The sequence below is a fragment of the Lygodium microphyllum genome, chromosome 22 (assembly GCF_053477565.2).
Source record: "Lygodium microphyllum isolate KBCC chromosome 22, Lygodium_microphyllum_v1.1.10, whole genome shotgun sequence".
In the NCBI taxonomy this organism is placed as follows: domain Eukaryota; kingdom Viridiplantae; phylum Streptophyta; class Polypodiopsida; order Schizaeales; family Lygodiaceae; genus Lygodium; species Lygodium microphyllum.
The window spans coordinates 76,299,755-76,314,558 of record NC_141156.1 but is presented as its reverse complement, the minus strand read 5'-3'; the positions used below and the strand labels follow the sequence as shown (position 1 = coordinate 76,314,558).

The window sequence follows — 14,804 nt, the reverse complement described above, 5'->3', positions numbered from 1 at the left end:
TGACAATGTGTTGGATCTCCAGTTAGTTAGGATGCAAAGTCTATCATTGTAGTTTGATAAAGAATATATCATCTAATAAATATGGACTAGGAGAGGAAATCCCATTTAATCATTATTGGGCTTTACTCTTAGGTCACTCATGGAAAGGGGGAATTGTGCCTTTATAATTTATTATTAAACCAATTATTCATTCTATAAAGCCATGACTATCGTTCCTTAAATGCTTCACGTGCAACAAATGCTAGGCCTACCACAAAGCGACATTGTGAGAAAAGTTTGCCTTAGGTTTTAAAAGGCTTTGCACTAAATGCCTAGCCTTTACCTTAGCTTTACTATTAAATACTTTAGCTTTATGTAAAATATATACTATAAATGATTTGAATTTGTGTTAAAAGAAGCATAGAACCTTTAGAGGGCCTCTCAAACTTATGTGTCCTAAAGCTCTCAAATTTCAAACTAAAGTGGCAAGGGGAGTTATTAGATTGTCTACTCTCCCCCTTTGTGTGTGTGTGTGCGTGCGTGCGCGCGTGTGTTTGATAGTAGGCTAAGGAGTAGTCAAGTGGATTCCCAATGCAACTAACAGAGCAAAGCAAGAGAGTAGAGTCAAGTGGGTGAATAGAGCGACGAGTGAGTAGAGTGATGGGTGAGCAAGTGATGTGGGGGCAAGGGTGGGAGTAGGGTAGAGCTTAGAGCGTGAGAGGGTAGAAGGATAGGAGGGCATGATGTGGATGGCCATGTGACACAAGTGGGATGGTGAGTGGTGGGAGCGAGTAGGTATATGATACATGTGGGTAGAGAGTGTGGACAAGAGGGTGAGAGATTTGGAAGAGAGGAATAGAGAAGGGAGAATCGTAACATCCCAACCACATGATGAGTTTGCTTCCCTTACTCTCTTGCTTTACAATGAAGCGACCTAGTGTTCCTTGTATATGCTTTCTTTAGCCATCTCAAAACCCATCAAATCTATCCCTTTAAGTAAAAGGGTTGGTACGAATTGTAAAGCTTTTGCCTTAACGTTTTATTGTTAAACGACCTTGGCCTTGTATTTAACTTTTAGATAGTTTAATGTATCATCAAACATTGGTTTTCAATTTCGTAAAATTCTTCCAAATTAAGAGAGTAAAAATGGGCCCGGCGTCTATGGCAGTGACATACAGCGCGCGCAGAAGACGAGCCTAGCCATGCCTGGCTGAAATGAGCGAGGTGCAAAGCTTCGTGATCGTGTACAACGTTGCGAAGAGGCATAACATCGGGACTCTGATCCGCAGTGCCACTGCTTTTGGCGTATCGGAGCTCCTCCTCGTCGGCAAGAAGGACTTCAACTCCTTCGGCAGCCATGGCGCAACCCTGCACCTCCGATTCAGGCACTTCTACACCCTTGTGGACGCCCGTGCCTACCTCAAGGTCTGTTCTGGCATGGCCAGCGTGATACATATTTTGAATAGTGGTTCATTTTTTTGTCTGTACGATTTTTTCCGTCTGCCCGAGCAGTAAGCCGCTTTATCTTTCTCCTTTGTGAAGCAAAAAGGCTGCGACATCTTTGGAGTGGAGATTGTAGATGGAGCGGCTGCAATTCATGAGCATCCATTCACTCGCAGCACTGCCTTCTTGCTAGGAAACGAGGTGCGAATTGCCTCCTTATGCGTCCGTGTTTAAGTGAAATATGTGCACACAGAGAGAGAGAGAGAGAGAGAGGTTTTGATTGAGTGATTAAGGTCTAGGTCTATCCCCAAACTGAGTCATCCTACTATACAACCTCGTGCATGGGGTAACCTTAAAGCCTAGCAAATACTGGAGCTCCTTTCTTAGCATAGCTTAATTCCTCCTCTCAGGCCCAAAATTGGAACAAAAAAAGTGACAATGAGTGTAGCTCACCCCATATTTACCTTGAGATTGTTAGTAGTCATGCTTGTCATGCTTTGTCATCTCCTACTTGTGAGGCTCAGTCTGAATCAGACGAGGACTTTTGGAGCTTTGATAAGTTTGTCATGTGTTTTCATGGGGGAGGCTACTCATTCTAGAGTGGCTATCTAGGTGCATTTCTTTTGTTTGTCGGGTTTCAGTGTGTTTTCCACGAGTAGTTTTTGCATTTCCCAGGTTGTCCACACCTGCTGGACATTGTCTTTGCAAGTTGGATTTTTTAGTGCCATCTGGCATTTTCTAGATATTTATTATGCCATGACCAGCATTAAATGCTGGTTGGCCAGCATTAAATGGTGATTGGCCAGCATTTATGGCATTTCCAGATTTTAGTTGGCCAATTTAGGGGTTTTGTGGCCATTTATAGCCATTTCCCACTTGGCAGCCACTCATCATCATCATCTTCCTTCTTCTTGATAGGTGCATGCTCCGACTCTATCATCTTCCTTCGTCTTTAATGCTGCCGTCATCATCAGCTTGATCTAGTGTCCTCATTGACGCTGTGGGCTGTGTGCAGGGATTGATCAATCCTCCTTCTGTATTCAACATTTGTTCCTTGTTCAGGGCAAGTTTCTTTTCTTTTTCTCTTACAGATTGTCTCTCTCTCTTCCTGTGTGTTCAAGTTTCTTCTTCCATTGTACACTCTCACATGGTATTAGAGCATGGTATCATTGTTTGAGAGAGAGATAGATCCTTGATTCTTGTAGAGGAGGCTATCCACATTTGTGTTTTCTGAAAATGCAAGTTTTTTCTTAAAGACAACAACTTTTTTGTGTAGGTGACAATATTTTTCCCCTAGATGGACCCTCTACATTGACTTCCTTGTGCTTAGGGATGAGTTGAGGAACAAACTTGACCCAAAATCCACCAAAGGCATTTTCATGGGCTATGGTAATGAGGGTGAATTTGGTTACAGAGTGTGGTTACTTTAGTCCAAGAAGATTATTCATAGCCGTAATGTTGTGTTTAATGAGGCAAAATTGCTGAAAGGCACTTTAGCCTCTAATGAAGATCTGAAAAAGGTGAAATTTCAGAGTTTGCAGCCACCCATTACTTCAGAAAATGAGCCTCAAGATGCTGTATCACAAGTTGAAGCTAATGATCAGCCGGTTATTTTTGAGCTAGATGATAATGGACAGCAAATAGGAACACAAGGAGGTCATGGATAGCAATATAGGCTTGCTCATTATGAAAATGCATGTGCTGGAAATGAAAATGAAGGTGCTATACAACACAAACAGCATGCTGAAAATGGTTTACAGCAGCCAATAAATGCTTAAAATAATATACCTCCAGATGTAGATCCAAATCTAGAAAATGTTGATCATTGGGTACGCAGGTCTACATGTGTAAGAAGGCAATCACATAGGTTTGACCCCTCCTTGCATTATGTGATGCTTACAGATGAGGGTGAGCCTCTAACATACAAAGAGGCCAAGTCATGTGAGTTCAGCAATAAGTGGAAGTTAGCTATGTAGGAAGAGATTAAATCTCTATATGCAAATGATACTTGGGATCTTGTGTCATTGCCCAAGGGAAGGAAGCCACTTCCAAATAAATAGGTATACAAATTCAAGACAGTTGATGGGAAACCCAAGTACAAGGCAAAGCTAGTTGCCAAAGGGTGTGCACAAAAGGAAGGGATTGACTTTCAAGAGGTCTGCTCATTACTGTTTGGTACTTGTTTGGTATTTGAGTCATTTTTGTGACAGTTGGGCTCACATTTGTTGACTTTTGAGTCACTTTTGAGCAGTAAATCATGTTGGGAGCAGTAATAGCAGCAATCTTTTGCACATTAAGAAGCTCGAGGATGCACACAACTTTGCTATATGGTAGAAGCAGTGCTATAATGTCTCGGTGTAGAAGAAATAGGTGAAGCCCATAAAGGCAGAAGGGATAAAACCGGCAACCATGGATCAAGATGAGTGGAATGAGTTGGATGAGCTTGCATGCTCTACCATAGAGCCTTTAGTGAGATAGACACTTTGCTATTTAACATAGAGAAATTGAATTCTGCTTATGATATGTGACAAAGACTTGAGGAGCTATTTACTCAGAAAAGTGCAGCAAGCAAGATCTATTGGTTGAAGAAATTGATGGACCTTCGTATGAAGGAAGGTATAGCTATGTCTATATATTTGAATGAGTTTCACTCTATTTTCAGCCAATTGATTGCGTTGGGGTTTAACATTGATAAAGAGTTCAAGACAACATTTTTGCTATGCAATTTGCTTGAAAGTTGGGATACTTTTAGGACATTAATGAGTAATTCCAATGCCACGCTATTATATTCAGATGTGGAGAGCTCTTTACTCATGGAAGAGCTAAATAGACAAAATAATTCACCATGCAAGTTTTCCAATGCACTGCATATTAGAGGTAGGTCCCAGTAGAAGGGCAATTCTGAAAATAAAGCTCGTAGCAAGTATCGTGGAAAAAATGTAGAGTGCCATCATTGTGGCAAAAAAGGACACTTCAAGCGAGATTGCTTTAAGTGGAAGAAAAAAAAGGACAAGGGCAAAAGCACTGATGATAGCAAAGATGAGAAAAAGGACAACCAACATGCAAAGAAGAGCAGTGTGCAGATAGAGGAAGTCAATGTAGTCAGTCATGAAAGTGACAGTGGTAGTGATGCACTCTTTGCTTCTTCCTTGAGTGCACAATCATTGATTATAGATTTTGATGGTGACATGCATACTTGGATTCTTGATTCAGGTGCCTCATTTCATGTGACACCACACCATGAGTGGCTTTCTAACTATAGTGGTGGTAGACACGGTGTTGTCCACTTGGGGACAACTATGTTGTTAGAGGAGCAATGCGGAAGCGAATGACCGTGACAAAGAGTGAATAGAGAGAAGAGAGATTGAGAAAGAGACAGTGAAACACAGAAAATCTGCAGTAAAGAATGCTGTATAAGGATGCAGAATTATACATGGGGACTGAGAAAATATATGTGTGTCTCCACCTCGAGAACCTCAATCTCTGTTAGCCTTGAGTGCGGTCTCCGTCACCAGTAGGCTGAATTCTGTAAGATACAAGTGTGGAAGTTTGCTGGAAACTCAGTCTTACAAAGGTTGAAAAGAATGCCTCAGAAATGACCCGTAATAACCAGGTTGGTTGCATTTAATGCAACCGACTATAGTCGGCGGACAGTCCGACTATTGCCACGTGGTAGATTGCCATGTGGCACTGCTGATGTGGCAGGAGATGACTCTCAACATATGCATGTGACATTGTAGGGATTCAACATGGTTCAGTGTTCACCTTGTATAATGTGAGGTTTGTATCGTAGCTCAAGAAGAGCTAGATAAGCATAGGGTAGCTAGATGATGAAGGCTATCACACCACTTTTGGGGATGAAAAATGGAAGATGTGTAAGAGATCTAGGATTGTTTCTAAAGGCTTTAAGAGTGACACTTTGTATCCATTACATGTATCTAGTTTACGGGACCATGTTGTCACCATAATTGAGCAGCCTTGTGTGTCCTTGTGGCATGGCCGATTGGGACACATGAGTCAAACTAGAATGAAAGCGTTTTCTCATTTGGATTATTTGTTGTGTTTGAGGTATGCTAACTTTGATCATTGTGATCGTTGTATATTTGGTAAGTATGCTCAAACATCACTTAAAAAGTCTTCTTCGTTAAAGTCGTCACCCTTAGAGTTGGTACATTCAGATGTATGTGAGATGCTAGGCTTGTTTCTAGGGGAAAAGAAGTATTTTATCACATTTGTTGATGATGCCACATGCAAAGTATGGGTTTATCCAATCCGTCGCAAAGACCATGCATTAGATAATTTTAAAAAAATATTGGTACTTGCTGAAATATGACTAGCAAGACATTAAAGTATCTTCGTTCTGATAATGGTGGGGAATATGTATCAAAAGTCTTTCAGGCCTTTTGTGATAGCAAGGGGATAAAGTGGAAGCTCATTGCCCCTTATAATCTACCCAAAACGGTGTTGGAGAGTGTATGAATAGGATTATTTAGGAGGTCTGTATCATGCTGTCTCATGTTGCATTACCCTATGGATTTTGGGAAGAGTCTATTATGACAACCGTACACTTGATAAATCAGTCACCAAACATGTCTTTGGGGGGGGAAGAGTCCCTCAAGAAGTGTGGTCGGGCAAGCCACCTTTGTATTCATACTTAAGAGTGTTTGGCTGCGAGGCATTTGTGCACATACGCAAGGAACAATGCAGCAAATTGAAGCCAAAGTCCTATAAATGCATTTTTCTAAGATATGGTAATGAGGGTAAAATGGGGTATAGATTATGGGATCTCGAGAAAAGGAAAATTTTACATAGCAATGACGTTATCTTCTGGGAAGATCGCATGCATAAACAACCTGGAAAGATTGAGAAAGTCTGAAGGGTTGTGTTCCGAGAAGAGATACCTATAGGATAGGAAAGAGTACTTGCTATACAACAGCAAATACCTGCCACAAATGACCCTATAAATGTAGGAAATGATGCTGAAATTGATTGGCAAGAAGTTACCCATGATATACCATAGTTTCAGCAAGAAAATGCGCCATTAGAACAGCGAGAATAGGTAGGACAACATGCTGAACCATTTGAATAGCAAGCTGTTAATGCAGATTTGGAGGCTGAACAGGTAGTAAACATTGATCATTGGGTCCGTAGATCGACCAAGAATACAAAACGGCCGAATAGGTTTGTTCTTGGTGTAAATTGTGTTGCTGATTATGTCATGTTGATAGATTGTGGTCAACTGTTATGATTCAAGGAAGCAATGGATAGAGAGGACAACAAGAAATGGCATAAAGCTATGTTGTCAGAGATGGAATCTCTAAAGAAGAATGCCAGTTAGTATTTAGTAAATTTTCCTTTTGTCCAAGGGGCAGAAAAATCCTACCATGCAAATGGGTTTACAAGATGAAGGTCACTTTTGGTTCTGGCCAAACTACAAAGAACAGGTTACGACTTGTTGCAAAGGGGTACAAGCAAGAACATGGGATTGATTTTAATGAGATCTTCTCTCTTGTCGTTAAGATGAATACTTTGCGGACCATATTGGGCTTGGTTGCATGTGAGCATATGGAGCTCATACAAATGGACGCACCCTAGCACTTGTTCTTTTATATATCTATCTTAAAAACCTAAAAGAGGTACACTCTATTGTACCCACACATCGTGCATCTCTCTCACTCTACTTGTCACTAGGTGGTGATACTTTTTGCAGTTGCCTTCCTTATTTACCTATATAAATATTTTATTTTTCGTTTCTTTAGTTGTTGCTTTTTACTCCTAGAGTTCTCTTGGATTAAGGCGAGATCTTTGCATGGCCAGAAGAGACAGCCATTGGGACAAATCGGACTAATGGTTTGTCTGAGCCTTAGGACTAGTTTCACATTGAATGGGCATTGAAGAATAGAATGCCAGTGGTTTGGGATTGTGTGCTTAGCCACTGGAGATGGTGCAGGACAATGAGCTTGGCCAAGACAAAAGATGCACATGTAAGAATGCTCACAGAATAAAAGTCATTATAACAGAGCCACGTTATACTTTTTGATTTGCAATGATAAAAGTTACTCAGAACAACTTGAGGAATGCAGGGATCACCATTCCTAAAATTTAGGGAGTTACTATTTTTGGACCCTAGAATCTGTTCACATCATTATCTTCGTTTTTGCACGAGGATTAATTCTCAAGTTGTGTCGAGGTCAAATTTTGCATCAAACATGGAGAATTTTAGACTGGAAGGTTTAAACGGAAAAATCGTTACATGTATGCCATGTGGCACAAATTCCCAAAAGAGAGAGAGAGAGCATTAGAAAAAAACGTAATAGGCATAAGGGGCAGGTCTGAGAATGAAGTTTTGAGGAGCTGAGGGTAGATTGCTGCAAGTTTATCATCTATGGAGAGTACTTCTTCGTCTTTGACTTATGTACGGAGGTAGAGCTTGCTTCCTCTGGTCAACTCTCTCTCTATTTTCAGAGGAAATGCTCTACACGATGGGTTGATTCCATTGAAGGTACCATTGAGTGTTTTCTTTGCACTTCTGTTGAGGCAAGAGCCTCACTGTCTAGGTTCAGGAGCAACTGTTGGCTTCTCCAATGCAGGAACTAAAGAAAGTAATGACCATGCTACATAGGAACAAGGTTTTTTAGCTTTGATTTAGTGTTGTTTTGGACATGTTGGACAGTAAGAACAATGAATTCAGAGATCTGTAGAGTGCAAATCTGCACATGAATCATTGAGTTTTGGTCACAGAAAATGCTTTCTTAAAAGGGATGTTGTTCTGGACATGCTAGACAGTAAGAACAGTGAATTCAGAGATCTGCAGATTGCAATTCTGCGCAAGAATCATTGAGTTATGGTTACAGAATGTAGTGATGGGTTAGGCTTGAAGATCGAGACAGTCAATCGTTACGCGCAGAGAGACGGAGAGTGTGAGAGAGAGCAATAGTAGAGAATGAGCATGTTTGTAGGTACAATGACGAGTGTGTACCTTTAGGTTTTTAGATAGATATATATGTGTAGGCACAAGTGCTAAGGGTGTGTTTACACCCGAGTACGTTTAAAGGCACGAGGCCTTTATTCCCAACAACCTCCCATCTAAAGGCAATGTGCCTTAAGAGGAGAAAAGAACCAGCTAAGTCTAGGTATGTACAAAACTGAAATACATATATCTATCCAACTCCCATCATCTATTGGCAATGAGCAAACTGCTCTGTTGGAAGACCCTTCGTGAGAAGGTTTGCAGGGTTATTATCTATATGCACTTTGACAAGTTCAATGCTCTTGTTGTCAAGTACATCTCTAATGAAGTGGTACTTCACCTGTATGTACTTTGTCTTTGCATGAAAGACAGGATTCTGTGCTAGCATGATAGCACTTTGACTATCACAATGGAGAACAGGTAACTCTATGATGCCAAGCTCTCCCACTAGATGTGAAAGCCATAAAGCCTCCTTGCATACTTCAGTGGCAGCCACATACTTTGCCTTTGTAGTAGACAATGCAACACACTTTTGTAGCCTGGAGATCCAAGAGACTGCTCCTCCTATGAAAGTAAACACAACCCAGAAGTGGACTTCCTGCAATCCGCATGACTAGCATAATCTGTATGCGTAAAGCCAACAACAGATGCCTTCTGCTTTCCAAAGCGGATGCACAACTCCTTTGTGCCTTTGAGATATCTCATGATACCTTTCATTGCATCCCAATACTTATTGTAAGGGGTTGCCATGTATCTGCTAACCACTCCCACTAAAAGCCCCAAATTGCACGGGGTCCAATGTGCATCAATGTCGAGAAATTGGGTAAATTTCAGTCCAATTTGTGCATGTATATGAAAAGCCCCAAATGTCGGGGACAAAATGTCACAAATTCTTGCAATTTTTGAGACAAATAACATTGTTGCATCTTGCTCGCACCAAATCTGGACAAATCCCCAAAATTTCCAAGTCATGCGTGCATTAATTTCGGTGAAATTGAAAGAATTTCACTAAAATGTGAAAAGCCCCAAAATTCCCGGGCAAATGTGCACCGACTTGCAATTTCTAAGTCAAATTGTCCAATTTTGACTTGAGATCCCTAAATTCGGGAAAAGCCCCAAATTTCTAGACCATAGTTGCACAAATCTGGCCTTTTGTGCTTGGTGTGCAAAACCCCGTCAAGGAAGGGGTGTGGAAGTTGAATTTTTTTTTTTCTTAAAAAAAATAAACGATTTTGAAAAAAAAAAGGTGTGACAGGGTCTGCTGACCCCGTGTAGGTTGCCAATTGGATGTTGCTTGTGCCTACCCGCCACGAATTCATCGCGTGACTGCTGCCCGATGGTTACTCTTTGGACCGTCACTCGCTGACTGTTGCCCCGTCAACTATTGCACACCTTGTCCACTGCCTGTCGTGGCTTGCGCGTCGTGACCTATCTCCTCACTGGAGTCTCACATGGCGCCTATTCACAATGCCTGCAGCTGTTGATTGTCCTCATTGATTGTGACTACCCATGATGTTTGTAGTTGTCTCTTGCCAGCTCTGATACTAGTTTGTAGTGACGGGTTAAGCACGAAGATTGATACAATCAGTCTTTACGCGCAGAGAGACAGAGAATGTGAGAGAGAGCAATAGCAAAGAGTGAGCACGTTTGTAGGTACAATGACGAGTGTGTACCTTTAGGTTTTTAGATAGATATATATGTGTAAGTACAAGTGCTAACGGTGTGTTCACACGTGAGCACATTTAAAGGCACAAGGCCTTTATTCCCAACACAGAAAATGCTTTCCTAAAAGGGATGTTGATGTGGTCATGCTGTACTGTCCTTCTGCAGCTGGGATTTACTCAGAAAAGATGAAAACCAATTGATCACGGGTTATGTATTTTGGAACATTTCATTTTTGTAACTTTCCATCTTTTAATTGAAAAAGAAATACTGAGAGGGGCGCCAGTCTTCGGGGCCAATTTGGTGTTGAGCGAGGGAGTGAGGTCTCTGTTTGTGTGTGTGTGAAAAGACCAGGTGTTAATTGAAGGAACTACCGCTTTATGTGAGTCATAGACTGGTTACATGAAAAGACCAGGTGTTAATTGGAGGAACTACCGCTTTATGTGAGTCTTAGACCGGTTACACTACTACTCTCTACTGCTGCTCGTGTTTCTATCTGCCATCGCCATAGCTGACAATTGCACCTCAGTTGCATATCACTCACTTCATTGAGGATGCAGGAGATGCATTCAACCCCTCCTTTTATCAATGGCTATATATTCTCAGTTAGCATGATTTATGCACAACCATGGTATTAAATATTTGCAAGCAGTCAAACCTGTCTTTTGGTATCTCAAAGGCACTAAGTTCGTGGGTCTATCAATCCTGAAGGCATTTCTACTTGCTTGCATGCTTTTAGGCTGGTTGTTTTGACACCAAAGTGTCCACTAGTGGCATTTTTTTCATGGTTGGTGGCCACATCATTTAGTCTAGGGGGGATTGTTACACTTATCGTGTTACTCTTGTTGTTCTAATGCGAGTGCTTCCTATGCACACATGCACTTTTTATCTTCTTGCTGGAGAAGGGCTTTCCCCTCTCGTGAATACCCATTGGGGTGTGCTACTATGGTGTTGTTCTGGTGTGAGTGCTTCCTATGCACACATGCACTTTTTATCTCCTTGGAGAAGGGTTTTCCCCTCTCATGAATACTCATTGGGGTGTGCTACTATAGTACCTTAGGGTTATACTTTCATCCGGTCATTTTGCAGTAGTGGATCTGACATTCCAGCAATCTCTCTCTCTCTCTCTCTCTCTCTCTCTCTCTCTCTCTCTCTCGCTGTTCATTGTTCACTACAAGTGTGTGTGCATGCAGCTGAGACAGTTCATATGTGTGAACGCACCCATTTTGAAGGTGCAGAGTCTGGAGTTGTGTTAATATATTGCCAATTTCAATTATACTGTATTTGAATGTTTGGAATTCCAGATTCTGCTTGCATTACTTGCGAGTCATTTCCCGAATCCCAAAAGCAATTTTACAAATACAATCTTTTGATTGTTTTTTCCAGTCCAGCATGCAACTGGTTTTAAGCTGTATGGTACCTGTATTGTGTGCCTTTTAGTATGTATCTGCAACCATTGTTGACTGCAATAGCATTATTCTTTTGTGCGCATTGCTCACATTTTCTTGATTGTTATCAGTAGGATTCAGATTTATTGCAACTGAACTAAAACAAAGCTAATACAACTTAACTGTGTGAAAAATAAAAAGCACCCAACTGAATGAGCAAATATTTATACTGATAACACCAGAACTAAAACATGTTATCAATGTTTTTGTTGGTCTTTTATTATAAGAAAAGTGTCACTTTATTGTCTTTTCAAACAAATATACTACTTTACTCCAGAATGGAGTAGAAACTGCAGTAGATTCGCCTTTTGGTAAACATCTGGCATCTTATTAGATTCATAGGTAAATACAAGTACCAAATGGAATTTCCATATATGTTGGGCTATGAACAATCTACTGTGTACATTGTAATGATTATTTAGTGGTTTTGACTTTGCACCCAGGGAATGGGCCTATCCAGCAAAGAAATGGCTATCTGTGATTCTTTCGTCTACATCCCACAATATGGATGTGGAACTGCATCATTGAATGTCACAGTTGCAGCATCAATAGTGTTGCACCATTTTGCAGGTAGTCAATTTTATTGTTGGAAAACTATAAACTTTCTGGTAAGTGTCATCCTGTCAATAGAGATGGATTAAGGGGAAAATAAATTATGTATTTGGTATTATAAAATGGGGTTATGTCTCTTCTCTGGCATACATAGTATGTACCACATTTCAATTGACAGTAATAAACATGGCCAGAATTATTGAAACTTTGAAAATGGGTTTTGTCAACAAACACCAACAGTTATGGTACATTTGGCAATGTATGTGGCTAATGTAAGAAACACTGATAATGTATTTTATGCAGTGTGGGCTGGTTTTTCTGAGAGGCAACGAGCAGGCCACAAGTTTGTTGTTGCTGAACGAGAACCCAGCCAACTATCTCGAAGCATTTGTTCTGACTCACCTGAGACAATAAGTGCAATGAGAAAGTTGAAACATGCTGCTGAAGACTGGCTGGATGGAGACTTGAAAACTGATGGTGAAAGGGATTCAAATCCAAGTGCAGACTCTTTGTCAACTCCATCTCCTCAGTCAGGAGGAGCACTGGCAAAGTTGTTTGATGGTTGAGCTTTCAGACAGAAATTTTTTGAATGGTAGACGTTTTTCCTTTGTTTGCCCTTTAATTCCTTACAGTGGTATCAGATGGTAGGTGTTTTTCTTCTCTCTGCATTGTTAATAGTAGACAGGTTACTTTTGGTTTGGAAAGCTGTTTTGTGTAGCTGGAATGGTGATAGTGGATAATATTCAGATCCCCAGTGAAGACTGTCAATTCCATCTCCTCAGCCAGTAGCACTGGCAAAGTTGTTTGGTGATTGAGCTTTCAAACATCAAAATATTGCCTGGTAGGTCTTTTTCTCGTGTTTGCCCTGTTAATCCTGTACAGTGGATAATATTCACATCCCAGTGCAGACTTTCAATTCCATCTCCTCAGCCAGTAGCACCGGCAAAGTTGTTTGGTGATTGAGCTTTCAAACATCAAAATATTACCTGTTAGGTGTTTTTCTCGTGTTTGCCCTGTTAATCCTGTACAGTGGTCATTGGATAGGTGTTTTTTGTCTTTTTGCACTGTCATACTAGACAGGTAACTTTGGGTATGGAAAGCTGTTAGGTGTAGCAGAATATTGATAGTGGAACAGATGCAAACCCCAGTGAAGACTTTGCAATTCCGTCTCCTTAGTCAGGAGGAGCACTGGCAAAGTTGTTTTGTGATTGAACTTTCAGACATCAAAATATTGCCTGCTATGTGTTTTTTCTTTTCTTAATGCTGTTAAATATGTACAGTGGTATCATTGGGTAGGTCTTTTTCTTCCCTTTGCACTGTTAGTACTAGACAGGTTACCAAGCTGTTTAGTGTAGCTGGCGGGAAGGGATGAACTCCCTTTGTTCTCCTTGGTGCTGCTAACCAGCTTCATTACAAAGATTACTTCGGTAGAACTGCTCAAATATGTTTTGGATGCTGAAGAAAACTTCCATCTGTTGTACAAAATCTTAGACAGCTTCTTTTGTTTGTGTGTGTGTGTGTTTTTTGTGTCCAATGTTGGGAAAGCTGAGCTAACAGACAAGGAACTACATATTTCTGCAGGCTTTTCTGCTCCAGATTACAGGAACCGTCTGACAATGCAAGAAAGAAGCTTGTACAGCTGGAATCAGCATTCTTGGAGTGTCAAGACTCTTCATGCAGCTGCTTTACTTGCCCATCACTTTTGAAGGAGTAACAGCAGGCTTGAAGGATCTAGAGCAAATCCATTGTTGATCTTCTCTGAAACTTGCTAGCTTTTATTCAGAGTAATTGGGTCCATGGATGGGGATACAAAATCTTTGAAGCAACAGAATGGGGACTGTTACTAAAAGTATAGTGGACTTTCAAGCTAATCTACATGGAAGATGGTATTAATGCCTTTTGATAGTGGATTATTTGCGCTCTCTCTCTCTCTCTCTCTCTCTCTCTCTCTCTCTCCACGCTTGCGCACACATGATGCATAGAGCAACCTTTTTGAAGGGCAGGAGGGTAGAGGTAGAGGCAGAGCCAGTGAGCCAGTGGGTCTTAGAGATTTCTTTAGTACTAGGTATAGGGTCAGGTTGCTAATGATTGCTACATACTAGAACTGGCACGCCATCCACGGGTCATAGTAGATAACACTGCATTTTGTAGAGCAATGTGCCATGTGCACTTGGCTGCCATTCTGGACCTGACCTTACCTTTTGATAGATCCAAGCCATCAGTACTCGCCTTGCAAGTATCTCCTTTCAGAGGATTTGCTGCTTTGGGTTACCCCATCAGAGATATCTTTGCCTTGAGAAGGGTACAACATTTTTAGCGATTTCTATTGATCAAGTTGGGATACTATGTGTCAGCTAGAGGATCATTAAAAAATCATTTTGTACATGATTGTAGGCTACACTTGTAGTCTTATGATTGTAAGCATAAATATATTTAGTTGCTTCCATTTTCATTGTTTTTCAAATTGAGACATATGGCAAATGTACTTAGTAGTTTGCCTCACCTCACAAGCCATTCTGAAATTTTAGAGGTATAAATGTCTATCTTAGTAAGATGGCCTTCAAGGGCTTCTACAGCAGGCAAAGTAGTGGTCTTGGAGAAACACACTAAATGATGGTGTGAGACCTATGGGATCTCGACCTAAACCGAGAGTAATGGATCACTACGATTGGAGATAGGTGATTTTGAGGAGACTTGTAGAGACCAAGATATCATTTTTTACTTAGAAACGCACTACCTGTGGAGATATG

General features: G+C 40.9%; 1 protein-coding gene across 1 annotated transcript; it reads left to right on the top strand.

Moving 5' to 3' along the window:
• Window positions 1-1,085: 1,085 nt before the first annotated feature.
• Window positions 1,086-14,443, top strand: LOC148017305 (tRNA/rRNA methyltransferase (SpoU) family protein). The gene is made up of 5 exons (XM_087662578.1): window positions 1,086-1,404; window positions 1,522-1,623; window positions 11,946-12,072; window positions 12,358-12,646; window positions 13,636-14,443. The coding sequence occupies exons 1-4, from the start codon at window positions 1,195-1,197 to the stop codon at window positions 12,618-12,620; spliced, it is 702 nt and encodes a 233-aa protein (XP_087518704.1). The 5' UTR covers window positions 1,086-1,194; the 3' UTR covers window positions 12,621-12,646; window positions 13,636-14,443.
• Window positions 14,444-14,804: the final 361 nt, after the last annotated feature.